We start from the raw sequence: 27,058 nt of genomic DNA, 5'->3' as shown, positions 1-27,058 counted from the left end.
TCGTATCTTTGCTAGACATTATGTAATCAGTACAACTTCATGTACATAGTGGCGGTGAGAACAAGTACCCTTTCGCTGTGAAGGGTGCTTACTGGTACAATGTATGCAGTGAATCTCAATCGTTATCAGGTAACCTTATTAATTATGGGGAAGCAGTCACAAAAACAAATCCATAATTTGACATAGTGACGAATACGGAATTTCGCTGGTAACCAGCTTATGACAGGTGTGCGTTCAAAGTACCAACGAATGTTATTCGTCAGTTTGTCAGATTGCGCGCGTGTGCGGGCATGATCTGACAAACTGACGAAAAGCATACAAATAGTGTGAAAATCAACCGGTTATTGGAGAATTTGTAAGTTGACAAACTGACAAATACGTTTACGATCGCACAACTTTTCTGATTAAATAAGTGACCTGATGGATACTACGTTACCTATTTTATTTCGAATATACACTAAAAGGGTTATTATCGAAACATTAAGGGTAAAATACAACGCCCAGAAAAATGTCCAACTTCAAACGCGAATTACTCGAAACAGGGTTTTCACTTTTATTCGTCGGTATGTCAGCTCTGTGACGATTTGAACGCATTACCGACGACACCTGATGTTCAAACGAAAATGCTATGACTTTGTGCACATTCAGACAAAAATAAATTGTATGTACCTTGCATCATACATGCGCGAACAAGTACGCCCACTTAGTACAGTGTGTCCTGTCCACTTGGCTCTTAAAAGTGTATAAAAAGACCCTCTTTTGTTCGCGCACGGAGCCCATAATGTTCTGTTTTAGCTGAAATATCCTTTTGAAAAATAGAATTCAGAGGGAACAGGAGCCAGTGTACCTTTGCCTTCATTGTTAACCTTCACAGCACCCTCTGTAGTTTGTGCTTGTATATCTGTAGATCTCCTGTTTCATAAACAAATTTGAAATTGTGGAGCTAATTCAACACAGTTTTTCTAATTAAATTATTAACAGCTGGAAGGTTGCCTTATCAAAATATTGAACTTAATCAAGTATGTGTTTAATTCAGTCTAATATAAATATACAATTACCTACATGCACCTTTCACATTGTACAGAGTTTGTTTCACACTGGTACATGCACAGTTTGTTGAAGATAAACTAACTTTACAACTATTACATGTACTGTGTTACAACAGTATGGCTCTAAAATAACTTCAATTGTTGGCATAGATTCAAGCCTGTGTTTGTACGTATTTACACAGTATTGTCAAATGAAAAAGTAAAGTAAATGGCTCTTTCAGAGTTACACTTAATGTAACATTGTAACAATTTGGCTGATGAATTAATGGGCATAAGTTCATAATTACTCATATGTGGTAGTTTAATGCAGTATTTAACAAATGGAACATACAATTGTGTGACTTGATTCAAGTCACAGATGCTACTCCTTGCCAAAGGCACTGTCTGAAGCCCGGTTCATACTTCATGCGAATGCGAATGCGAAGCGAATTTGACTTCATGAAACATTCGCTGCGAAATTCGCCCGAGTTGAAATGTGTTCAACTTTTGCGAATTCGCAGCGCGAATACTTGCCATGACGTCACAAATTCGCGTTTGCTTTTGCTTTCGCGCAGAGTATGAACCGGGCTTAACTGTGAGGTGCTACAAACTGTTCAGCAAAATCAAACTTTGTTGTGTTCCCCAGTAGGTCTGAAGGACGGAGAAATCATATCTGACTTGAAACAAGTCTAACTATTGAGACTGAAAAAAAATTACAATATGATGCTTTGTGACAAACACTTTGTGGTTTTTCAACAAGATACCAGACTGACATGTTTATAGCAAACTCTTTTTGATCGCGGACAGGGCACCAGACAGCAGATATTGGAGTTACTGAGTCCCATAGCGTTGCATCATCCAGTCAATTTGATGGCTGCTATTGGGGTGGTGTGGAGCGACTGGAAAAAGAAAAGTGCAACTAAACAGTGTACAGTAAGTATAAATACATCTTCACATGGATTGGAATCCTAAGGTTGCAGACCAGTAAATACATTTCTAAAGACCCCAATGATGAATGCCCCCACTTCAGAAATTCAGGAAAAATACTGACAATGCTCCAAGCTGTTAGAGACACACATCAAATTAAAGCTTATTACATCATCTTTCATTTATTTTTCATTTTTTGAGGGTAAACTGATGACTTTTAGGAGAAATTTCCATCCGAAGATGATCACCCCTTAAAATAGTCCTGCAGCCCATCGCCATTTTGAAAAACGATGCCTACACTCCATTGCAAAATAGAGCCCTTTTAGGGCCCCAATTTCATCCAAATTTTACGGAACTACAAGCTCACAGTCCTGTGCACGGCTTCCGCCCTTATTTTTGTACAATGTACAAGTCCTCAAGTTCATGGCCCACAATATGCACAAACTCTGAAGATTTTGAGGGCATGCAAATCGTGATTTGACCGGCATAGGCAATTTCGGACCGATTTACTGGCCTGCACCCCTAAATGCTGGTTTGATCCATGGTAACATGTAAATATGTTTCTTCTCTCGTACTCATTGTATATTAACTAATAAGAATTCAACTCCTTTTTGACATTCTGGCAATAAGTATTGGATTTGTTCTGTGTTCTATAGGTTGTACCACAGGCATGTGAGGATCAGGTCGTGTTGGTAGAGCTAGTGAGTGCCATCAGAGCTATGCCTACGGACACACTGATGCAGACCATCAAACAGGTCTTAAAAGCACCACCCTTCACAATCAGAGATAAGGTAAGTAGACAAACCAAAGGTACCTCATGTCTACATTGATAATCTTCCCACATGTCGCCTGTCACTTGGAATGTTGAAAAGGAAAATACAACCTTGGTCAGTAGTATACGTATATTGAATGTTTCGAGTGGTGTAGTAAAACTAGCCTCCCGAGGTGATCCATGGACATTCTATTAGAATAGAATGTTCCATGGATCACCGAGGGAGGCTAGTTTTACTTCACCGCGAGATAAAGCATTCAATATTTGTTTTATAACACCTCACCCACAGATTCTGCTTGGCTATGATATTTTAAATTATCTAAATCTGAACACAGTTGAAATAACTTCAATTTCAATACAAAATTGGTGGAAAATGTATTTCTCTCTTCCAAACTACCCCTTCACGAAATGTATGAACCCAAGTCTGCAGCGCGGTCTCTTTGGAACAATACGCGCTACGTGCAACGCGCACACCAGCATGCATTTACACACAAATACCGCGCCGTGGAAATAGTACTTTGGTTGCTAATGGTATAGTACTTTGGTTGCTATGCGCATAGTACTTTTGGTCGTGCACTGAAAGATAGCAAAAATAGAAAGTATCATGTGACTCGCTCTCGGCCAATCAAGACACAGAAGCTGTGGGTGAGGTGTTATAATGAGCTATGGACCCCGTGCACAAGTACCCCCTCAATGGTTACAAAGGGAGAGTTGGGGGAGACCACTGGGAAGGACATTGGAACGCATAGCTGATGACCCCCGACACTCACGCAAAGGCATACATGTTTACGTTACTTACGTAGAGTGGACATTACTTTGTTTTCGTGTAGTGAAAAAAACTCACACTGTGAAAACTCTTTCAACCACTTATTCCCTTTAGTGATTCTCTTCATTTTGCCACAGATAAACCTAACCCCAAAATGCCTCTAAACCTGTTTTCCAGAGAGGGGGAAACACTGTGTGGACGTGGGCAAGTCCACACAACGTCGCTGCTACCTGGTTTATGTGGACCTCTTTCGTACGGAAGTCCCCACAGTGAATGTAATGCTTGTACACTGTGGATTTGTGCACATTCAGATCTCTCAACATAGCGGTATCTCCCCCTAAAAAAATACCAGGGGTCTATACTCTACCTTTAATGGTATGTCGTGGCTTCCACTACAGTCAAAACGTTAGTGAGGTGCATGGTGCAGACATAATGCAAGTCAACTACATCTTGCCGAAGATATCTGTTTTATTTAGTTCAGTGATATCAACTCATGATAAAGTCAATGCAGTTTAAAAAAAAATGAGAGATGATACGCAGTTACACACTTTGAATCATTTAATTTAGCCATCAATACAGGTGCAACTGAATTTTTTTTCTTCAGAGTTATATTTGTTTGCCTACTAAAGAGGCGAAACAATTGTCGTACATGTATGTGTGAAAGCTCTGTTGCTTTCTTTTGTGTATTGCAGGACCAGCCTGGTTTAGAGACTAGCATGCTTCAGTTTGTATATTGCTACATCGGCCGTATGTCTGTCATGTCAGTCAGAGATTCCTGGCAGTCATTGCTGTCATTGTTGAAGGAAGGATTACAGCTTGGTCTGGCACCACCGGGACAGTTCCTGCTGCTACGGTAAGAGGGGCTTGGCTTGTAGTGGCTAGGGTGTTAGCTTGTATTGGCTAGGCTGTTAGCTCTTTGCTTTCTAATAGAGACTTGTTTTCACTCACTTTATGTATTTGCTCTATGATCTATTCTTTTCACACAAACACAATCGCGACTTCAAGCCCCGTACAAAGTAATGTGACTTTCTTCATCATATAAAACCAGATGTTATGTTTGACAGATTCTGGGTAGTAAGAGGTACAAGAAAATGGAGCATTTGTCTGGATTTGCCTCTTGTCAAAGATTCTGAACACAGCTTTAAAATCTCTCAGTCCATTTTGAGTCGGAGATCGGCAAGTGAATTGTTGACCGATTGACCTGTGATGTAAAGGTCAACTTAATTTACATATTCCATGCCTGTGAATGGAGCACCATGTTCCATTCTTACAGGGGTGGCAACATTTCAAAATTTCAAGATTTCAGAATCACTGGGCATGTTGCCTGACCTCATACACATGTGTGATATGAAGTACGGTCTCCAGTCTAATTGACCTATCGCCGTTTCCGAGTTAGCCACGCCCCTTAGACAACCCTATTAAATTTTGTACATTATGTTTTGTTGACTCGGGCTTTGCACATTCCACATCCATTTGTATATCATGTAATTGGACAAATTTCACAAGCTGCGTTGACGCGATTCTACCGCGATAGGTTAATTGTCAAATAAGTCAGTTCTAATTGATATTTTGCTGATTTCTTAGTCCACAATGGGATCACTGTTTGAACATTTGATGTGCTTTGGTTTTTGACAGTATTTTGAATGAGATTGTGCACAAGATTCCAGCCTTTGAAGATCGGAAGGACCAGAAGGAACTTCAGGAGGTTACCCAGCGTCTGGTTGAGGCATGTAATACCATCGCTGGCTCATCCTTGGAACAATCAACCTGGCTACGAAGAAATGTCTCTGTCAAGATCAGCCCACAGGAGCAGAACATCAGCCAGACTGATGGTAGGTGACTGGTTGTTGTGAATTGACTCAGTCAAGATGAAATTATGTTTTTCTTCAATCAGTCTTCGGCAAGCTGTTGTTATTGAAATGGTGTTTTTTTCTAAGGATAAAACTATGATGAGATGGTCATAGTTGGTTATTTCTAGCAGCTTGAAAGTAGTCGAGTCTATCACAAGTCCTCACAAGTCCTCAAGTGTCTATCACAAGTCCTCAAGTGTCTATCACAAGTCCTCAAGTGTCTATCACAAGTCCTCAAGAGTCTATGGGCAATTCCACGGTCACTCACGTTACATTTTTGATGTACTTTTGAGTTTCCTTGGGCTGTAATTACCTTACTGAAAAGGTTTAGTAACTGTTATCCCCATGGTAGATAGAGTAGACCTAGACCTACCTAAGCACCAAAGATGACATCCAGAAAAATGTGTTATGTATGATAAACAAAACGCACAAAATCGGTTACTCATGTTACGAAAATGTAATGTGAGTAACCGTGGAATTGCCCCTATCACAAGTCCTCACAAGTCCTCAAGAGTCTATCACAAGTCCTCACAAGTCCTCAAGAGTCCATCATAATTCCTCACAATCTTAAAAGTCTATCACAAGTCATCCAGTCCCAAGTCAAGTTCCAAGCTATTCAAATGCACTCCTGTCTCAATTCATATCCGGCACGAGTTCCAGACAAGTTGCGGGTAGAATCATTCACTTTGTCTGGAAGAAGCTCTGCATTTGTCCCAGACATGTTCCGGGGAACTTTTCATTAGCAACTGCTTGACTCACCCATGCTGATAACTTCATTGTGGGAAGATTGCGGGGAAGTTGTTCAGAATCCTGTAACTTAAACCAAATATGTCTGCAACTTGTCCGGAACTCGTCCGGAACTCGTCCCGGATATTACTTGAGATGGACCCTTACTGTTATTCCCTTGTGCCTTGTGGCTGGACTGGCGAATTGGCTTGTGTGATATTCTTATTGATATACTTATGTCCAGGTTTGTGATGGCCTTGAGATGGACTGAACTACAACATAGATGTTTAGCCCAAATCTTTAAATATATGCTGTCCTGAATATCAATTTAATAAATGCCTTGTTATTTATCCACGTAGCTGTAGAGACAGCAGGCGGTGACTCAGCCTCTGAGATGACTTCAGTGACTCCCACGGACCCCAGCACACCATCTGGTACACCAACTAAGAACTACTCCCAGTATAGTGTACAAGCACTCAACCTACTAGCTGAGGTGAGATTGCCCAAGGCCCAGTTTGGATTCGGCAAATTAAATTGCCCAAGTAACGATTCACGTATCTTGGTAACTACCCAAGTGAAGGTTTTTTTCCAGAAACTTTCTTAGTTAAAGTTTTTGTCTTGATAGCACAAAACTTCCTAATTTGGGATCTGCACAAATTCAGAAATGTCAAAATGAATATTTGAATCGTAGTGGATTTCTATTTCAATACCAAAGCCATGGATTAGCTTCAAAGTTGAAGTTCAAACTCTATTCAGTCAATTTTTCTAATCACTAAAAAGGGACTTTTCTATAGTGGTATTTGAAATGGTTCATTTTTCTCCAGAATAGAAATCCCTTACTTCTTATTTGTGTATTCTCTGTTGTTTTAGTTATTGGCAACCTTATTGGACATGGTCTATGGTAGTGATTCTGTGTTCTGTTGTTTTAGTTATTGGCAACCTTATTGGACATGGTCTATGGTAGTGATGAGAAGGAGAAAGTGGTTCCTCTACTGACGTCTATTATGCACAATGTCACCCCTTACCTCAAGAATCACAGGTAATGTACCGTGTCTTATCAATATTATTATTTAAATTTCCATTTACTTTTTGTCTTAACTGAAGAGATAATACTGTGATGGAGGAGTTATAAAGATGTGGTTTCAAACTGTTTAGGGTCTTGTCGCCGATAATGGCCCAAGCCAAAGGCGAGGGCTATTGTCGGTGACCAGGCCCCTAACCAGTTTTAAATATCACAACTCACCGGTTTTCAACATTATAACTGCTCCATCACACAATCATCCCCATTCATAAATACAATATCCAAATTGTATTGTTCTACAGGGTTCGACTTTAGCAGTAGCCCGCTAGCCAAATGCTAGTCAAAACAGCGGCGGGCTAGTCAAACTATTCCTTCAGTAGCCCGGCTGGCGAGTCAACAGTTTTTGGGCTACGGCAAGGATGAAAGGACAGGAAGAAATCAATCATTAAATTAAGAAAGCAAACCTGTATCAATTTGTGTCTAATTTAGGGTTATATTATTAGATCTGTTTATTCTAAACACTGACAAGATTGCCTCAGGATACATGTTTTACATGTATGCACATTGTTGTTTATGAGACACTCTACGAAAGAAAACATGCAGGCTAGTGAAAATGCCAGCGGGCTAGTTAAGAGTCTGCTTCAGTAGCCCGGCTGGCTAGTGAACAAACAAAAAATAAGGTCAAAACCTGTTCTACCATCTTGCTTCATGCTTGGGCCATTTCTATGGTGCGTGCGGCCACGTGGTGTGGTCCACCTATCTCCTTATATGGAGATCATATCAGTAGTACCCAAGCACTCATCGTGCAGAGAGCAAGAGGTGCAGGGTGCAGGGTCTCCTGACGGGTGTTAAACACTGTCGTGTAACACTCAGCAGGGTTTAAACGGACTCCCAACCAATAAAAATAGGTCAACTGTCTTGAGTATTTATGAATGAGAGTTTGTGTAGCATCAGACATGTCACGCTGCAGTCATTGACAAGTTTTCTCCTCATTAATCTTGCACAGTTCTCCAAACACACCAAGTTTCCGTGCCTGTACTGCCTTACTATCCAGTCTGAGTGGCTATCAATACACCCGTAAATCCTGGAAGAAAGATGCCTTCGATCTGCTGCTGGACCCTTCCTTCTTCCAGCTAGACATTGTGTCTATTCACAAGTAAGTAGCATGATGTATTTTCGCTCGTACCCCCCGCCCTGCAAACAGGGCGCTGGTAAGGGCCGATGAGCTTCACAGAATCTTGTGAAGGAAGTACAGATTGCCCTTCGCATGCAGCTAGCCCGCGCTACGTATGATGGGCACCGGAAGCTAGTTTGTGTGACGCGTTCTACGTCACAGGTCACGCAAATCTATCCATTGAGAGCTCAAATGACGTCAGCCCTGAGCAGCGTCCTGTTTGCAGGGCGGGGGGTACGAGCGAATGATGTATTGAGTCCATTAGTGAACTAATGAGGGCGCTATGTAGGCTAGTAATGAGCTTGAGTAAAGGGCAGTGCGGACTTAGTGCATGAAGAGTAGATGGTGCTGTTTAGCCTACTCATGAAAGCCAGTAGATGGGGGACATCATGCATAACTTCATATATGATGCGCCATACGAAAGACTCATTTTCATTTAAATGGTTTTTCTTTGGCACTAGATGTATGGTGGCAATGGCGTTCAGGCGTCTTGTGCATCAAGTCCATATAATGTAGGCCGCATCGGAATTTCAGATCTAGGGCTTTTGCATTGGTCTTCATCCCCAGTTCTGGAGGCCCGTTTTTGACACAGCCATGGATATTGTTCATCAATTTGGGGATAAGATATCAGTGCTAGACCATGGCTAGACTTACTACAGTTTATAAGGAAATGATGAGTGTTTAATTCTTGGGGGATATTGCTTTGAATCTTTGCTATTTTTTTCTTTGTAGTTGGCTGCCAGTTATTGATAACCTGATGACACACGATAAGACGACATACAGAGATCTCATGGGTGAGTTGTTAAAAGCAATCAATGACTGTATCTAGTCACAGCTGGAGTAGGAGCATCAAATGTCGTCATCCAATAACCTAGGACATTTCCTAAAAAATAAGAGGAGTTTACCTGTGTGACTTTGTTGGTTCAAAATGGTCCTTGAAAGTACCAGCCTACAGGCTTATGGTTGTCCTAGTATGCACTATTAAAGGAAAAGGCAGTGTTCAATCATTGTTATGTCTCGTGTCAGATGATTAATTTTCTCAACTATGTGAGTTTCTTGTCGGTTATTTTTTATTGCGCATTTTACTGCTTCATATTCAGGCATGTTATGTACAAAAGTCTCTGTATCTTATTGGGTGTTTTTTGTTGTTGAAAGAAATATGTTTTGTATCATATAAACATTGTCTAGAAACTTTCCTGGATGAACTTTGTCACCGTTTGCTCTTGTTCATTTCTTGATGCTAATAGTATTCAGTCGTCAAATTTGATGTCTGTCTGGACAATCGACCAAACCTCACTTTTCCATCGCTGTATTTAAACCTATCTTCCCTTTTTGATCTGCAGCTCGAGTAGCTGCCTTCCAGAACACCTCTCTCAACCTCTTCACCAGCAAGGAAGCAGAGATAGATCAGCGCTCGCAGCTCCTGAAGCGTTTAAGCTTCACCATCTTCTGCAGTGAGACAGACCAGTACGTCCGCTTCTTACCTGACATCCAGGAGCGCTTGGCAGAGAGTCTGCGACAGAGCCAGGGACCAGCGGTACATGAGCAAGTCTTTGTGTGCTTCAGGGTACTCTTACTACGCATCTCACCTCATCATCTGACTGGGCTCTGGCCAACAGTCATATCTGAGCTGGTAAGTTGGCATTAGTCAATAGGGAGGTTTCGCAAGCGAACGGATACGCTTACACTTACGTTTAGCTTTCCGTATCCGTTTTTTAATTACGTGTAGCGAGCGAGATACATGTATGCATGTCGTCTGCACGTATGACGTCATACGCCACTCACTATCCGCTAAACGTGCAGACGACACGCATATCTCGCTCGCTACACGTAAGTAAAAAACGGATACAGATAGCTAAACCCAAGTGTAAGCGTATCTGTTCGCTTGCGAAACCTCCCTATTATCTCGACTTCTTCAATATTTGATGCTGTTAAGTTCATTAAAACCCTTTCTCTTCGGCGTGTGGCCTAGTGGTTACAGTTCATGACTCATGATCAGAGGGTCAGGGGTTCGAATCGAGCTGCTGGTCATCTGTTGTGTCCTTGGGCAACCCACTTCACCCCCACTTGCCTCTCTCCACCCAGGAGTATAAATGGGGAGTAACATGCGATGGATTTAGCATCCCATCCAGGGGGAGTAGAAATATTCTCAGTCGTTTCATGCTACTGAAACTGGAAATAAACGTTGGTGTGATGGGCCACATTGGTTCGTGACAAACTTTACTCTCTTTTTTGTTATCTTTGGGTGGCAAATTCAACAAAGCCATCCCATCCCAGCTGTCAAAATCAACCTAGTGACTGTTTTTTAACAGTTATTGCTCCCTGCCTACATAAAGCAGGATTGACTGGCTGTGACTGTAAATGTAACTTGATACGGCTATGCATTGACTGTAGGTGATTGATAAGCCAGCTGTGCCTACCACTTGCCTGCTTTTGTCTGTTGACTGAATTTGACTAGTCACAGTGATTGCTTGAAATATGATCTGACTGTTGGTGACTTACCTGTGTATAAAGGCATGGCAGGGGAAGAGGATTGATTTTTTTGACTGTCTGTGACTGTTCAGACAGCAGGAGGGTTTATATCTATGGATTTCATGAAGGGACAGGTGGCTCTGTGTGACATACATGAGCCTCGAGCAATACCCAAAACCTCATCATTATTTTCACATATTTCTGTGAACTTGGCATCTGGGATATTGAAAGGAAACAGTCATTTACACCAAAATACTACTGGCACTGCTAGTGTTAATAGACAAGATGGAGAATTGAGATTATCATCATCATTTATCCTTGTGTTCTTTAGGTACAAGTCTTCCTGCACATGGAGGAGCAGCTATCCAGCAGTGCGCCAGACAACACTAAGAAGTCGGTCATCAAGCGAGTAGCCAGTACAGACTTTGCTAGTTTCTTCCTGGGTGGTAATGGTAACACACCACAGACACTGAGTAATGTAGCCAAGCCGTGGTTGGGGCTGTACCTAGCCGCTTGCAAGCTGCTGGATCTGGCTATCTGCCTACCCTCAGAGGATCTACCACAATTCCAAGTGTAAGGTTTGACTATGTGTGGGTGTGTGTTTGGGGAGGGGGTGGGGGTGTTGGTTGGGAGATGGGGGGGGGGGGGGGGATAGAGAGGGCGGGGGCTTTAAAATTGCAGTACATACTATAGCACCTTGGCTCCCAAGTGATGTTTCATGGTCACTGTGTATATGGTCTCCATCTACATGCACTGCCTCCAAGTCAATGAAATAAATATTTGAAAACCATGGGAATTGAAGTTGTGGAGAAATTTTTCAAAATTATTGGTATGTAAGTTGCTAAGCAGGTCCTATGTTTCGTGACTGAAAGTGTAATATTTCCACAATTTGATTCACTCCCTGATCTTGAGAACTCCAATGCAATAAGATGATAAAGAAAATCTGTATGCAGTCCTGGTCCCTGCATATCTTTAAAGTACGTATATTGTGCATCAAGCTGCATGCCTGAAGCAGCGAAAAAGATGAATGGAGCTATTGTAAGCCCTTGACATATTTCATTTGGAAAATGTTGTGAAAAATCAAATTATCGGGGGAAAAAACCCATGTGTGAAGTTGAAGGTTGAACCATAACTATGACGCATTTCAGCAGTTTCACAGGGATATGTTATGGCCCCCTCAACAGTAAGAAATAAAGAGTTGGGCGAGACCACTGGGAGAGACATTCAAACGACACCTGACGCTCACGCAAAGACGCTATGGGTTTGTGCACATTCGGAATAAAATTGGTCGTGCATTCTGTGCCCTTTATGCTTGTGAACCAGTATGCACATGCGATGTGCCCTGTCCACGGGGCTCCCGAAAATGGTCGAAAAGCGCCCTCTCTTGTTCGCACACGAAGCCCATAGCTGATGTGATTTTGTATCAGAAATGATATGAATTGATATCAATTTGTTGTTTTGGTTGCAGCTACAAATGGGCGTTTGTTGGAGGAGGCAAGAGGAAGGATTCTCCCATGCAGTTTGTACCTCATGTATCAAGAGCAGCACAACTCCTCAGAACCAGATATAAACAGGTATGTGTGGCATAGGATCGGTGCATGCACTAATGAGGGCGCTGTTTAGACTAACGAAGTAGGCTGATCCCTTTGCTATAGACCATTCTGAGCACGCTATCACCGTTTACTCATGGAGGCCCATCCCATGGCGTGATGTATTTTTCCAGCTATTCAAATAAGCCATCATTTTGCGGTTGCTTGGTACACAGCTGGCACATTGCTTTCACCATTGATGGGGGCCTATGTGATATCACAGTGACAGTGTGCTGGGAATGGTCTGGCCTTAAAACTTCCAGATGACGCAATGAGAGCACATTTAGAGTCGGGAACTGATCTCACCAGCTCTTGTGTGTCATGAATAACTGCTTATCGGGTCAAGTGTAGGAATTGTTATGTAACTTTTTGATACATGGAGCCAACATTAATATGACCCTAAACCCCTTGTGGTTTGTTCTTGTATGGTAATCAAATGCAGGATTCAGGCATGCAAATACTGCTCCGATCAGCTCATTTCCTTGTCCTTCACTTCCATTACAAAGTATTCCATTAGACTAATTCCACTAGAAATCGAAAAACACAGTCTTGAAGTCTTGTAAAAGTTGGAATTTCCTTCTTTTTTTATTGGTTGCGTGCTTGAGGATTTCTCAGAAATGCCTATGGCCCTGATAGCACACAAACCAGCATTCAAGTTTCCCTGGAGTTTTCTTGAATAAAGTTGTGCAATGATGATTGTGTTGTCTCTGATGTTACTGCAGGAGAACAACGATGAGATGCCTGCCCTCAAGCCGACACCAGGTCGACCGCTTCTGACAATGTATCAGATCCGATCCATTGAGGAACTGCTTCCGTTCTTCAACACCGTCTGCCCAGACGTTGACACCAGCCTAGCCAACCAGACACCAGACCTCATCACATTAGACAAGGAAGCCAAGACCGTGTCATCGGGACGAGCATGGAAGATAGAAGACTTGGTAGATGTGGAGGACCTACCACCTATGGAGTTCATTCAGAAACTCATGGAGCGAGACTTCTTGGTCCCTCATGCTAGTTCCTAATATAATATACTCAGGTTATGCTTGTATTTGCTTCCATTTAATGCACAAAACCTGCACTCTTTATCCTTTGTTGCAAGTTTTACGCATGAATGTTTATCGAGTGCTTCTATATCATGCAGTGCCCTATATGTAGCAGGAAACTCAAAGCCAGAATGAGCCAACGTTGGGCTGGACCGCTGTATTATAGGTCTGATTTTGAACAAAACAATTTATTAAATACACAATTAGTGCGATAAGTGCAATTTTACCGATTGAATGGCGGCATGCAATTGCATAAGTCTTATCAGTCAGATGCTAATGTTTAGTGTTCAGATACTTGAATTCAATTTGTCGCTCTTCTTAAGAACCCAGTACGTTTATCCGTTGATAGAGGCCTTATTAAGTGAAAATGCATGATTCCAAAATGGTCACTTACAAAATTTCAGAATACGCATTTATACATTCTGGACTTTCCTTCTTTTTTTTTTAGATTGACCAAAGCTTTCGTACAGTATGTATGTCCTTGGGCCCTGACCAAAGTCAATCAGCAATACTCGGACAACTTTATTCAGTGCAATAATAACAGCTGAAGCAACACTTAAAATAGCCAAAGAAAAATGCTACCTGTCTTTGCTTAATATTGTATATGTATGTGAGCTTTTCATTTCTGTTGTGTATTTTCTTACATAACTTACGTTGTGTATTTTCTTACATTTCTTACATAAGGTTTAGTTTCCATAATCTATGGGCAGCCAATTCTTTATTGGCTGAAAGAAATAGGCATTGATAGAAAAAATAGTGATGATGTATAGTGATACATGAGGCTCACTGTAGCTTCAGAAATGTACAATGCAACCTGCAGTCCTCTTGATGTTGTAGTATCCCATGTATTGGTATTAAACGTACCGCAATCTTCAGTGAAAATTTGTTTTTTCTTATGTCCTACCTAAAGAACACATAGAATGTACATGGTGCATTTTGTTAATGAGAATGTGCAGAGATAAATGTCTGAAGTTATAACCGAGAACGTGACATACATAATATCTATGTAGCGTTTAATAACATTGATATACCTTGTGACTATACTTGGAACTAGAATTCAGTTCAGTGAGAGTCAGAAAAAGACAATTCTGAGTGCCCTTGCGTTAAAAAAAATTAGAATGCATGGGCCCTGAAGCTGGTCTGTCCTGAAATGCATTTCTGTCACCGGAACTATGGGTGGGTTAAAAGTATTGATGTTTACCGTACAATATTGAAAATCACACAAGGAAGATGTTTTGGTATCGGTGTTCCCTGTTGGCAACAGACAGGCATGACGTCACAGGTGACACTGTTTATACATTTTTATAGCTCGGGTGTACTTGACAGTTTCACCTAAATGTCTAACGTGATGGTTATATTACTTTAAGTACTAGTTGTTGGACTTAGCATTACAGGAAGAAACAGATGTTTGTAACTAGTGCGAATGAGAGGTGAAGGGGTATTGTTCTGTTATTGGGAAAGAAAAGTTGATAAAAGAGTCATTGTGTTGAAATAAGTTCCATTCTCTCCTATCTACTATTCCATTGACACAGCTCAGAAGAAATATGATTTGTTTTAAATTAAAATTGCATTACTAAAAGTACTACTATAAAAGTAGTCAGAATAGATGCATGAACAATATGTACATATTGAGATTAAATGCTTGAATTGGAAGCAATTGTAAAGGAGACTGGTAATACCATGAGTAGTTGGGTAGAAATGTACAATGGATTGTATTCTTATGAAGCCTTCATAAAGAAGTTGTAAATTCTATTTAAAATAAGGACTTGAGTGTGGTTGCAAATTATTCTTTCCTCAAGTCACTTTTGTACATATTGGTGGAGTTCATTCAAAAACCTTGCCTTCAAAAGTTTTACCATATGTCTATTTATCTTATGCAAATGGATTTGGATTATTGTTGGAAAGACAAGTTATTCAATATGAGCCTTGTTGCTTAACGTCAAAGGAATATGACTTCAGAAAGTTGGCCTTTTTGTGGATTTCCATGTTGGAAGGGGATTCATTGCAACCAACTCGACCTTTCTGAAATAATCTGCATTGAAACCTGTTCATCTAATGATCGTTAGTTACATGCGGCTCAGAAAAAAACCCGGATTCTGTAAGCATGAATACATTAAGTTAGTTAACTAATTTAATTAATTGTTAGCACTTTGTGTGTGTTTTTTGTTAAACTGTGAAACCATTTGCTTTGTTCAATGATCTGTTATGTAAAATGTATTGATATATATCTTGTGTAGAGGGCATATTAAAGTATATGGATTTTTAACACAACTGCTGTATAAATTACAAAGATTTGATTTATGTTAATCAGGAACGTCCAGTTTGAACACTGAAGATGGCTTTAGGATCGGAATGGGGGTGTTGAACTAAGAAGGTGTGGTCACGTGAGGGAGGTTCGGGGGGGGGGGGGGGGGGGTTGACAACAAAATTGCTGACAGACCATCCCTGCTGGAAGGTAGCCAGGAGGTTTTTTTTCCATTCACTTAGCTGCTGCAAATTTAAAATGTGGGATTGGGGGGCCTATCTATTCGTTGCAGCATATTTGCCAACATACATAATTATGCCGACAGGATGATGATGATTTTGGTGACAAAAATGATTAATGGGGGTGTAAGCCCCCACACCCCAAGCGACATCCATGGGGGACCCCAAAGTAGAAATTCTCGGAGAATTTTGAATGACTTTTGGTTTCAGGATGAAGAAAGGGGTTTTGTTGTGTTTTTGGAAAAAGGTATCCTAATATGCCTACTGGCTATTGGGTTTTTTTAATTCATGTACATGTATATATGTGATAAAGAAATATTGTATTTTATTATGCATGACCGATAATTGTTTTCAATGGCAGAGGAAGTTAACAGAGCAGCGGCCCTCCCATGACTGGAAAGAGTAAGATTGCCTCACGTCCCATCCGTGTAGTCTGGGTTCCATACATACCAAGGCCAACATGTGAATTGGGTTTTCGAACCATACATTTGTTTCTCTCTTTTAAAAAAAAAAGTTGGCTAGACAAGTGGACTTCATTCATAACCTTGCACGTTGAGAGTTGTTTCTAAGATTTGAAGAATTTTCGTCCAGTGGATTAATTTGTCCTTAATATAATTGTTGTCTGACAACACGATAGTGGTGGTGTTATGTGATTTTTTAAAATGATATGGTAAGTTCGATACAGTAACCCCTGATTAACAGGTACTTTCATTTATTCATGATTGTTCAATATGTCTTGGATATGGAATTACTAAAATAACATTGTATGCATGCAAAGGGCGCCCTATTAATTGCTTGTTCTCTGTCAGTTTTGTCGGTGTCAAGAGGTAAACAGACCTTTTTGCATGTGACACCATCTTGGAAATCAAAACGAGGCAAATAATGCTAACAAGAGTGACTAGTGCTGAATCTCACAGAATGAATGATTGTTTGCTGCTCGCAGAGGGTCAGCCTCTGTATCCACCTCATTGACTGACTGACTGGTACTTGTGACTTAGACTGGGTGTTGACTAGTGAAGAGAGCCGGGCAGTGCTATTGTATAGGATTACCCGTAACAATGATTAGGCTAAATCCGGCCCATTGTGTAGACCAGATGCATGAACAGACTTCCATTGAGTAGCCATTCTGAATCACTTGAGTCGAGTTTATTTTTGCGCTTTGTAACTACAATCCTGGCCAAATCTCGCTGGGCCCCAACCCCCCAGCCCCCGCTCAATGTTGTCTCTCATTGCGCGGTGTGGGCTCCATCCCCTGAAGAGAACAACATTGACCGGGGGAGTTGGTGACCGTTGGAGGCGAAGGTTATTTCCAAGTGTCCCAACCATTTTGGCTGGGATTGTCTGAATGTACAATAGGCCAAAAAAAAAAGTCTCCGGTTTTTGGTATGGAGCTTGCCCAAAAAGTGATGCGGCGACGCGGCTTTTTTTTTTTTTTTTTACCTGACTTTTTTGCTTCAAATGTGTGCTGATGATTGAGTCCAGACTGAGTCCAGAGAGGCCACACAAAGCTTATTCTCGACCATAACCCAATCTAAAAACACGTTAAAATTGTGCAGCAGCAGTATTCCAGTCAAATCAGTGAGTTTGGCGGTTTTGGGACATCATCTTTCATTAAAAAAAAAACTTTTCATTTTGCCGACGCGCATGGCTACGGCGACGCGCGCGCATACCAGAAACCGGAGACTTTTTTTTTTGGCCTTAGCCTTGATATTGGATTTGGATATTGCGCGTAGTACGCGCTCAAATAATAACACACACACATGCGCGCTGGTGGTCAATGCACACGATTAACCATGACGGTGCACCGTGTCATTTTGGCCGATATTTTTACAAAATACAGATTGTGTTCGACGTGAAAGTCGTATTAGGATACACAAACAACGTATCATCTTCTTCAATTTGTTTTTAATCCCTCATTTGGACGAAAAATCCACCCAAACAATAGTGTAACCACGGTTCACCGCTGTAAATTATATAAGAAGCAGAGTCACTCAATTTCTTTTTATTTTGGTTTGGATGGATCACCGATGGATTTTTCGGCAAATTAACGGAATGAGTGAATACAAACAAATTGACAAGGATTGTATATTGTTTTTGTATCATAATGAAGCTTTCAAGTTAAACACAAAATGTATTTTGTACATGTAACCCCGACCTCAATTAGGTCTGAGGTTACTGAACATATATTTGACTATATGTACATTTACTATTTCAGTTTTCATTGTGTTCCATTTAATAGCCTAGTTTAAATTTTCCTGCTCCTTTCTTTTAATTTCCTTTTCTTTTCTTTTATAATTATTCGTACAAACATTCTCCATTTTTTATTGTTAGTATATACTCAATTTATACCGATAGTTTATTTTCCTGTTGTTGGATGTGTTCTGAGGGGCAATTGACTGCCTCAGCAGAAAATCCCCTCGAACACCATTTGTGACCTTGCCATGAGCTTGCTGGCCTGGTTTTCTCTGGGGAGTGCCACGCTGGACCAACAAATTCGGATGGTCAGAGTGACTGCATGTACATGCATATTGGCCATTTCTCTCCTTGCCACATCACCATTTAACAAGCCAGTGCCGAGCAGGTTAGACTGTGCCTCTCCATCTCCTCTCATGATCTTGTTGGAAGCCGAGATGTATATTTAAATTTCGCAATTGGAGAATTTTGCTTTGTTTTATCGATACGAATGTTGGCTCTCTGTTATAGGTGAGTTCACATTTTGTTCTCTTTTAATTTTCCTAAGTGTTGTGAAGTTTTATTGATTTGTCTCATTAATTTGAAAGTTCGGTATAATTTGGATTGATCAGAAATAAGCAGACTTTCATGAAACCACTGATCCAATGAATTAATATTTTATGATTTCACTCCATTGCAAAATAGAGTGCTTTAAGGGCGCCAATTTCATCCAAATTGAACGGAACTACAAGTTCACAGTCCTGTGCACGGCTTCCACCCATATTTTTTACAAACCCTCAAGTTCATGGCCCACAGCATATCTTAAATACTGAAGATTTTGAGGGCATGCAAATCGTGATTTGGCCGGCGCAGGCAATTTCGGACCGATTTACTGGTCTGCAACCCTAAGGTGTGTGATTGAGAACGAGGATTAAATGAAGTACACAAATGGTGGGGATTCAACTTTACTCGAACATTAAAAAACTAATAATGTCCGGTATTGAAATGTGGGCGTGGTTACACAGGGAGTCCAAAGGCAAACTACACCAAAATATAATGCTCGTGACCAGTCAGTGGTGACCATAAGCGCGTGACCTTACGTATCGTTAGGTTTATTTCAATAAAGAAGAGATATAGTACCTATATGTGTGTAAATAAACAAGGATCAAAGATCATGTCTTTTAGTGGAACGTGAATTTTAAGGTGAAAATCAGTGGGTATAATTTGCAGTTAAGTTAAAAAGATTCCAATAGATTGTGATTTCACACAGGCAAACGTTATTTATTAAATTTTACTGATTGTAGATCTCTATGACGTAGTCGTTCCTGTTTCTAACGTCAAACTTTCACGTATACTTTATTCAACTCTTCGGATTTCAGTTCAACGGGCGTTAAGAACGAGAAGAAAAAAAAGAATCAGCTCAGGTGAGAACGGAGAGATTTTTCTTCACAAAATTTTTACATTATTTGAATTCGTTTGAATTTTACATGTCTGCAACCCAATGACGCCAAAAATAGCTGACGCATTTTATTAGTTATTTTCAAGATTCTAGCTTGAGAAGGGCCATCGCTGTTACTCATAAAATATTTCATGACATTTGTTGCCATTACAAAATCAGACGGGCCTGCACTTTTGTTCGTGTGTGAGTATACTCGCTCTTCGAAAAGTGAACCGTAGTGTAACTTGGAGGGGGGGGGTGGTTGGGGGTGGTTCCAGTTCGCATGGGAGAGGGGGCACACGGGGGGGGGGCTTATTCTCTGAATGGGGTATTCAGTAGGTTTTGACAATGCAAATCTCATTTTTGCATACCAACGTTTTTACGAAGTGGGAGGGGGCGGGGGAAGCGGGGGGGGGGGGGGGCACAGACCACAGGTATACTTGGAGGCTCTCATCAAATATAAATTGTTTCTCCACACGATTCAAGTTCCAAGATGCCTTTGCAAGTTCTCCGTGGGATGCCGTTACCCTGGCGGGTGCTGGACAGCAATCTTCAGGGTGTCCTCGACATAGAAGTCCGGGAGAACGATGTGTTCGTTATTTCTTACCCTAAATCAGGTACGCCTACTTAAGACAGTCGTGATATTTCGAATTATTAAAATCAATTTTCAGATAAGCATACAAATTAGATAATGCAAGACAGATTTGAGCCTGCATCTCAGGAATATTGTATCATGGCCCTATCAACTGAGCATTTTTTTAAATTCATGTTAATATTCTGGTAGGTACACACTGGTTACGAATTATCACCAGTTGCATCCTGGGATGCCCGGAAGAACAAACCGATACTGGTATGCCGTTGGAACTGAGCATGTGCAGTGGCGCGTCAGAGGAGGAGTTACAAACAGCTCCCCCAGTGTACAAGCTGATCGAATCTTGGCTTTCTCCGAGGGTGATCATGACCCATCTGCTACCCCATCTACTGCCTGCTCAGCTCTTTCAGAAAAAATGTCAAGGTATCAAAGATGCGATTCTACTTGAATAAAATTCCAGTTGCAGTGGTGCGGGGGGGGGGGGGGGGGGGGCTCGGGCGGGCTTTTGTCCCACGATTTGACCTTGGTGATATATATGTGGCCTTTCTTTCGAGTAGTAAAATCGGGGTGTAAGTGGCGCCACCAACGTCAAAATAGTCCCCCCCCCCAAACCCCCCCCCCCAAAAAAAACCCCAATTTTTTTTCTGCGGCCAAAATTTTGGGCAACATTTTTTAAAAAACATTTTAACTTATGAAAAAAATGGAAAAAAACACACAAACAAACAAATGTGAGCCCCCCCCCCCCCTCCAAGCCAAATCCTGGGTGCGCCACTGCCAGTTGTTCCCGTTTGATGTCATAGATGTTTACTATTTAATATGTACGACTGTCCGTATTCTTTTAGGTGGTTGCTTACTTCGGTTAGACTTTGTGATGCTGAGTCTGTTGTCATGTTTCTTTGTTTACTTTTGCCTGTATCTTGGAGCATATTTCTAGCCTAGCTTGTTGGGTGCAACTTCCACAAAGAAAGAGGACTATTTATTCACTTATACGAATTGATGGTATCATCTTGAGAAGTTAAAGGCTATAAATGTGTCGTTTTTTTCTCTCAAAATGACAATTCATTGTAACCCCTGTGATTTTACCCGACATGATATTTTTTTTTCATGTTTGTCGTTTGCTACTTTTCTTACAAGGTAAACACGATCGAGTACTAATAATAATTATGATTACTTCATAAAGGGAAACTTTGGATCCTCTGATTTTCAAACTTTTGGACAAAGCAGGCCTAAAGCTAGTCCCAGAGTGCACACAATTATATTCAATTGATCCAGAATAGACCATTTTGTTGCGGCCATCGTGATTATCCCCATTTAAATCAACGTAACCAAAGTGAGACTGGAAGGAAAAATAGTCAGGTTCCTTTTTGCACAAAAAACAATATCATTCAGTACTGTTATGGATACAGGGGAACACGACTGAAATGGTGGCAGCATTATTATTATTATTATTATTCATGGTTTATTAAAAATTCAAATTGGTTGCCAGAGGCAAAATTGCATTGAATTCACAATGAGTAAAAAAAGTTAACAATAAAAAGTTAAGCTTCATTAAAAAAAAAAAAAAAAAAAATAATATAAATTAAACATGGACAAAGTCATTGTACAATTTCAAAATATTACACATGTACACAAGAATGAGAAAGTTGCCAAAGACAAAACATGCAACGAGTTAAAAAAAATAAATAATGGGAGTGTAGACAGAATACACCGGACACAAACCTTCTTGCACAAACTTACAGAGGTGGAGTAATGAATTGTTATAGAGAGTATTTCTTCAGTAGTTGGACCATGAATGGAATGATAAAGATCTATGGTTATTCACTGGAAAACTTTCATGCATCTGTGTACACAATGGGCTAGATTAAGCCCATTACGGGGTATTCCTATACAATAGCACTACCCGGCACTCTTCAGCCAACAACCAGGCTAAGTCACAAGTGACACTACGTCAGTCGGTCGGGTCGGTGGTCGTTTTTTTCACGAACGATACTTTTATTTTTTATTTCATTGAAATAACATTTAAACTCTTTTATCTTTTAAACCCTTTAACCGTTAAAAAGTTATTTTAATAAAACGACAAAGATATAAGGAGTTGTTTATGCACTTTGCACTCATTACAGCACTTCAAATGTGAACCTGACAAACATGATATTAACTCCGAAAATGCCGATTTGCAACGTAAAAAGTAAAGACCCCTTTAGCTTTAAAGTGCTGTCATCTCCTGAATACCGTATACAAAAATACATGAGGAAGTGGGAAAAAGTATGGCTAAATACTTACCGATTGGAGACACAAACTGTGCAAAATGTAAATCATTAAAGATGTTTTATTAATTTTTATTCAAATCTAGGATTTCCAAAAGGGATGGCTGGGGGTTGAGGTCCAAGATACCTCAATCGGGTGGGCTGGGGTTGAGAGTGGATGAGGAGTTGCAGTCAGGCATAAATTTAGGCCTGAAGCAATAAATAACGATTTGTACCATTAATATTAACATTAGTCAGTGGTCATGCAGTGGCGTAGCCAGGAATTTTTCAGTGGGGGGGGGGGGGGGGGGGGGGCTGGAACATTTCATGGGGGGGGGGGAGCGTCATGTAGATCAATGATAATTTGTTTTAGAAACTCACAATCTCAGTGGGGGGGGGGCGACTGGGGGGCGACAAGGTTTCATGGGGGGGGGGGCTGTCGCCCCCCAACGCCCCCCGTGGCTACGCCACTGGGTCAAAGGGAGGGAAGTGGTTATATAGTTAGCCCCCCCCCTCCGAATCCATTGCCACGACGTAATCTTGTCACCGATGTGGGTTTTTGTACCACAGGTTTTGTACATTGCTCGCAACCCTAAGGATGTAGCGGTGTCGTACTTTCACTTCTTCAATGCACTGAAGGCGCCAGACCCTTGTCCACCCTGGGAGCAGTTTGTTCCACTCTTCATGAAGGGAGAAGGTAAGTAAAAAAAAAAGGTGTTGAGCTGAATTCTTGAGGTGGGCGTAGCTGATCAGTGATTGAAATAAGGGGAAGGGGTATGCTCTAAATGCTGGCTCTTTCAAGTTATGTTCAAACAGTTCACGCTTCTTTTGATACCGACACATTCGGATGTAGATATTAATCATTTCCGCTTGCTATCACTTTTGTTTTGTTTTAAAGTTCCATTTGGATCCTACTTCACCCATGTTAAGCAATACTGGGAGATGAAACACCACAACAACTTCTTGTTTCTCAAGTATGAAGATCTGAAAAAGGTACGGTATGCGCGGAGGACGACATGTTTGAAACTCTTGTTTCCGCCCTCTGGCAACAATTTGCTTCTAACCATTCTATGAATGAAAAAATGGAACATTTAAATAAAAAAAACACTCAATTTGAACCCCCCCCCCCCCCCCCACACACACACACACAAACCTGGATACACTACTTGGGGCAGACGTCCAGAAACTAGAGAGAAGAATCTTTCGTAAATATAGAACACAAATTGTAATTTAGTTGAGAAAATAAATCTAATTTGTTGAAGAGCGCAAGGAGAGTAATTTAAGGCGATGATCATTTTGTTGCAGGATGAACAAGCTATCATCAAACAAGTGGGAACATTTCTGGGAAAAGAACTAGACACGCAAGACATCTCATCTATCTCCAGCAAATGTTCAGTTGCGAGCATGCGCAAAAGGTTCAGTGAAAAACCCCAGGCGGTTTCCTCGATCATTGACGAAACAAAATCGCTGTTCATGAGAAAAGGTACACGATGACGTTTTTATTCCCCCCCCCCCCGTTTTTGTTTGGTTTGGTTGACTTGTTTTGGTTTTGTTTACTTGTTTTGACGGCTATCCGACTATAGATAGGTAAGTGGCTTGTGCTTGTGCGGTGTGCAGTTTATTTGGTTTCCTTCCCTTACACTTATTATATTTCCCTCCTTCAGGGAAAGTTGGCGACTGGCGGGAATATCTGACGGCAGAGCAGAGTCAACGTTTCGACCAACTGTATGAGGAACATCTTGGCAATACTGGTCTGACATTGGAATTTTAATTATATACTGTCGGACGGCTGCATTACATGCATCGCTACCATTACGAAAACTTTCCTAAAACACAAATTAAGATTGATTGGTAATCTTTTAATTATACTAATACTTAATTGTATAGCCTAGCCATTTGTTTTGTTTGATGAGATGATTTAGGTTGAATTAGACCTGTCCTGATTAAGATTTGATTTTTTCCCAAACCAATGAACCAAATTGTAATGCGAGTAACTGTAATGCCAGTAACCAAAATGCTTCTTTGGTTATCTTTTATTCCTTTACTTTTTTTGTTGGCTTTACTTTGGGTTCAGTCCATACGTTTAGGGTTGTGAAGCTCCATGCAGTTAAAATCTGATCAAAATTGTGGGGGTAAAATTTGTATTTGACCCCAGCCAAAGTGTCGGACAAACTGTAATGCGAGTAACCGTAATGCGAGTAACCAACCTTTCTCGCTGTATAATTTATATCTGATTTGGGTCTTCATTTTTTTTAACCATATAAGTTAAGTACTATGGTAGGTGTCCTGTAAATATATTAATTTGGCACTTTCAGTTTAAGCAGACAGGGGAATCAAAACAGAGCCAATTTTTGGCATGTCCTTTTTGTGTAATGCAAGTAACCGTTTTTTTCGAAGAGTGCTACGATCTTGTCATGGTACGAACATATTTTTCTTTACCATCAGGGTGAAGCCTTGAAAATAGGGTATATTTATGCAGCATAAGAGATAGACAGTCTAACTACTGCTAAAACCACAGCAATCGGAACACGAAAGGGTGCAAAAAAGTGTAATGCGAGTAACCGTTGAATCACCCTAATACTTACCCTTCTTGTGCCTTGGGGTGTTTGTTTGTTTGTTTATGATTTGTTTGTTTGTTTATAATAAAACAAAATCTGGGTGGGGGATTTTTATATTATCAGTAGTATATTAATGAGTATATTAATATTGCCCGCGCTCTGTGTTTTGTGTATTAAATTCTGATGCGCTGTGTACAGGCCCTGACTGTATTTAAGTTACGCTGTGTAATGCTGACGCGCAGCCGTGGATGTACTGTACGATGCTCACGCTAGCTTGCACTGGTGAAGCGTAATCAAGTACAAGGCTGAACAGGTTGTATGCTTGCGTGGTGTACATTACTTACGTTGCATTGTTTACATTGGCGTACATTACTTACATTGACGTGTATTGTTTACATTGGTGTGTATAACATGTACTTACATCTTTAGTATTTCTTACATTGGTGTGTATTACTCACAGTGTGGTATATTGCTTACATTGTTGTGCATTGTTTACACTGTTGCTTATTGCTAACTTTAATAACGCATGGCTTTCATTATTTAACACTGCTGAGGCTGTGCGCGTTGCTGCTTAGTCCCAAGTTTAATTAAAGCGACCCTGGTAATTAACAACCTCATTAAGACTCAATCACAACTGTATATTTTGTGATTATTGTATAATAAATTACGATCATATTTGTTGTGCCGACAATCCTGTTGTCCAGGTGTATTTGTTAAGGGAATAAATGTGTGCTGCGGAGGTTTTTATCACTCTGTTTAAGACCACTTAGAGTCTTGGTGCTGATAATTACCCGAGCCGGAGGCGAGGGTAATTATCAGCACCCAGACTCTAAGTGGTCTTAAACAGAGTGATAAATACCGACGGAGCACATAGTTATTCCCATTCATAAATACCTTTTCGGTAAACAAAATCATATAATTCGTTCAAAACATCCAGATTTTGTTCAACAAATTCACTTTATGCTTTTTGAAACATCCCTCTTGCAAAATAATGGAGTGTTCAAGCTGGCGAGTAAGATGTAAACAGCCCTTTTATGGAGATTGACGCGCGCGTATCATGTTCTGCGCGATGTCGCGCAGAACGCACCTGGCGCGTTGCGTTTTGAATTTAGAACTATAAAATTCTGACTCCCTGGTAGTGTTGCGCATGCCTACGTGAGGATTGTGAACGTTCAACCAATGAAACAATAAGAGGCACTGGATATTTAGGAGTCCACATTTTATTGTGACACTGGAAAAGTGTTTAAGACCAGCTAGCCATGTCTTTATCATCCGTTTAAGACCGGCCACGTGACGGGCTCTCGACCAATAGGAATGCGTAAACTGTCTTAGGTATTTATGAATGTCTGTTTAATGTTGGGGTCTCGTAATTGATTCGGGTGCTAGCGCACGTAAAATAAGACTGTGCGGGCGGGCGCATTTCTAGAAAACCACATTAATAAATACCTTGGAGAGTTGATGGTTTCTGATTGGTTGAGACTCGATCACGTGGCCGTGCATTAACGGTGATAATGACCGGCTTCAAAGAACAAGCGAAAAAAAAGGCCCCTGAACCAGCATTGATCCAGCCCCGTGGAAGGCAGCCTCGACTCCAGGGGCGCGTGCTCGTTCCTTACACTAACCCTGTGATGTGATGATGACGTAAATGACGCTGAATGGCTATTCACAGCGTACTGCGCGGGCATTTCGAAGATTGCACGCCGGGCGCGCCCATAATGCGCTCGCGCTCGCGTGCTTAGCTTTGCACGTAACGTCACGTACGAAAAAAAAAATTATGATTCAAAAGTCGCGATGCCTGTACGATATGGATTATGTCAGCCGCGTTTTTCGCTAAAAAAAACCCTGTATCTGTGGTTGTAAAGGCACGAAAGGGGTACGTACACTTAATACAAATCTTTGCTAATTAACGCAATGTCCAAACGTTGTGTTTGAAAGGATTGATTCTTCAAAATCACAACTTTTAACATTTTAAAGATGGCGTCGGCACGTAAAACGGATAAACTGCAGCCCTAATTATAATGTACCGTATTTTGGTACATTTAAATTACACAATTCCAGGGGTTACGATCGCGCAAGGCATGATGGGAAACAACATGGCGCTGCAAGATCGTACCCACGGACACGAGGTTGCATGGAAGGCAATGATTGGCCAAATTTACAACAGTCATACGGCAGCTTGTAACAATACAGCACTGCACATGCG

General features: G+C 40.9%; 2 protein-coding genes across 7 annotated transcripts in view; both read left to right on the top strand.

Annotated features, from left to right (window-relative positions):
• The window catches only part of LOC119722932 (protein dopey-1-like), a 54,030-nt gene extending 37,387 nt beyond the window's left edge, over positions 1–16,643 (top strand). For 5 of the 6 annotated variants that reach the window (XM_038193341.1, XM_038193337.1, XM_038193339.1 and 2 more), the window contains 12 exons: positions 1,836–1,961; positions 2,612–2,746; positions 4,186–4,346; positions 5,129–5,325; positions 6,429–6,562; positions 6,999–7,108; positions 8,097–8,246; positions 8,997–9,058; positions 9,608–9,897; positions 11,068–11,309; positions 12,205–12,310; positions 13,048–16,643. In XM_038193341.1, coding sequence (XP_038049269.1) covers positions 1,836–1,961; positions 2,612–2,746; positions 4,186–4,346; positions 5,129–5,325; positions 6,429–6,562; positions 6,999–7,108; positions 8,097–8,246; positions 8,997–9,058; positions 9,608–9,897; positions 11,068–11,309; positions 12,205–12,310; positions 13,048–13,347 — 2,013 coding nt within the window. In that variant the 3' untranslated portion in view covers positions 13,348–16,643. Of the gene's footprint in view, positions 1–1,835; positions 1,962–2,611; positions 2,747–4,185; positions 4,347–5,128; positions 5,326–6,428; positions 6,563–6,939; positions 6,971–6,998; positions 7,109–8,096; positions 8,247–8,996; positions 9,059–9,607; positions 9,898–11,067; positions 11,310–12,204; positions 12,311–13,047 lie in introns of all 6 variants that reach the window. The other variant, XM_038193338.1, reaches the window with a different exon arrangement.
• Positions 16,644–19,955: 3,312 nt separating this feature from the next.
• On the top strand, positions 19,956–24,112 carry LOC119722578 (sulfotransferase family cytosolic 1B member 1-like). Its single transcript, XM_038192760.1, has 6 exons — positions 19,956–20,079; positions 20,247–20,471; positions 22,863–22,994; positions 23,196–23,290; positions 23,603–23,780; positions 23,962–24,112. Exons 1-6 carry the CDS (start codon positions 19,956–19,958, stop codon positions 24,066–24,068), a joined length of 861 nt encoding a protein of 286 aa, XP_038048688.1. The 3' UTR covers positions 24,069–24,112.
• Positions 24,113–27,058: the final 2,946 nt, after the last annotated feature.

The sequence above is a fragment of the Patiria miniata genome, unplaced genomic scaffold, assembly GCF_015706575.1.
Source record: "Patiria miniata isolate m_02_andy unplaced genomic scaffold, ASM1570657v1 HiC_scaffold_16, whole genome shotgun sequence".
In the NCBI taxonomy this organism is placed as follows: domain Eukaryota; kingdom Metazoa; phylum Echinodermata; class Asteroidea; order Valvatida; family Asterinidae; genus Patiria; species Patiria miniata.
The sequence above is the reverse complement of the archived record's forward strand: the minus strand, read 5'-3'. Positions and strand labels throughout refer to the sequence as shown.

Excerpts from the sequence above, each read along its gene's own strand:
- LOC119722578 (XM_038192760.1), top strand. The coding sequence starts at position 19,956 with ATGCCTTTGCAAGTTCTCCGTGGGATGCCGTTACCCTGGCGGGTGCTG. Across the intron at positions 20,080-20,246 it reads TATTTCTTACCCTAAATCAG|GTACACACTGGTTACGAATT; the intron begins GTACGCCTACTT and ends ATATTCTGGTAG. Across the intron at positions 23,291-23,602 it reads AGTATGAAGATCTGAAAAAG|GATGAACAAGCTATCATCAA; the intron begins GTACGGTATGCG and ends ATTTTGTTGCAG.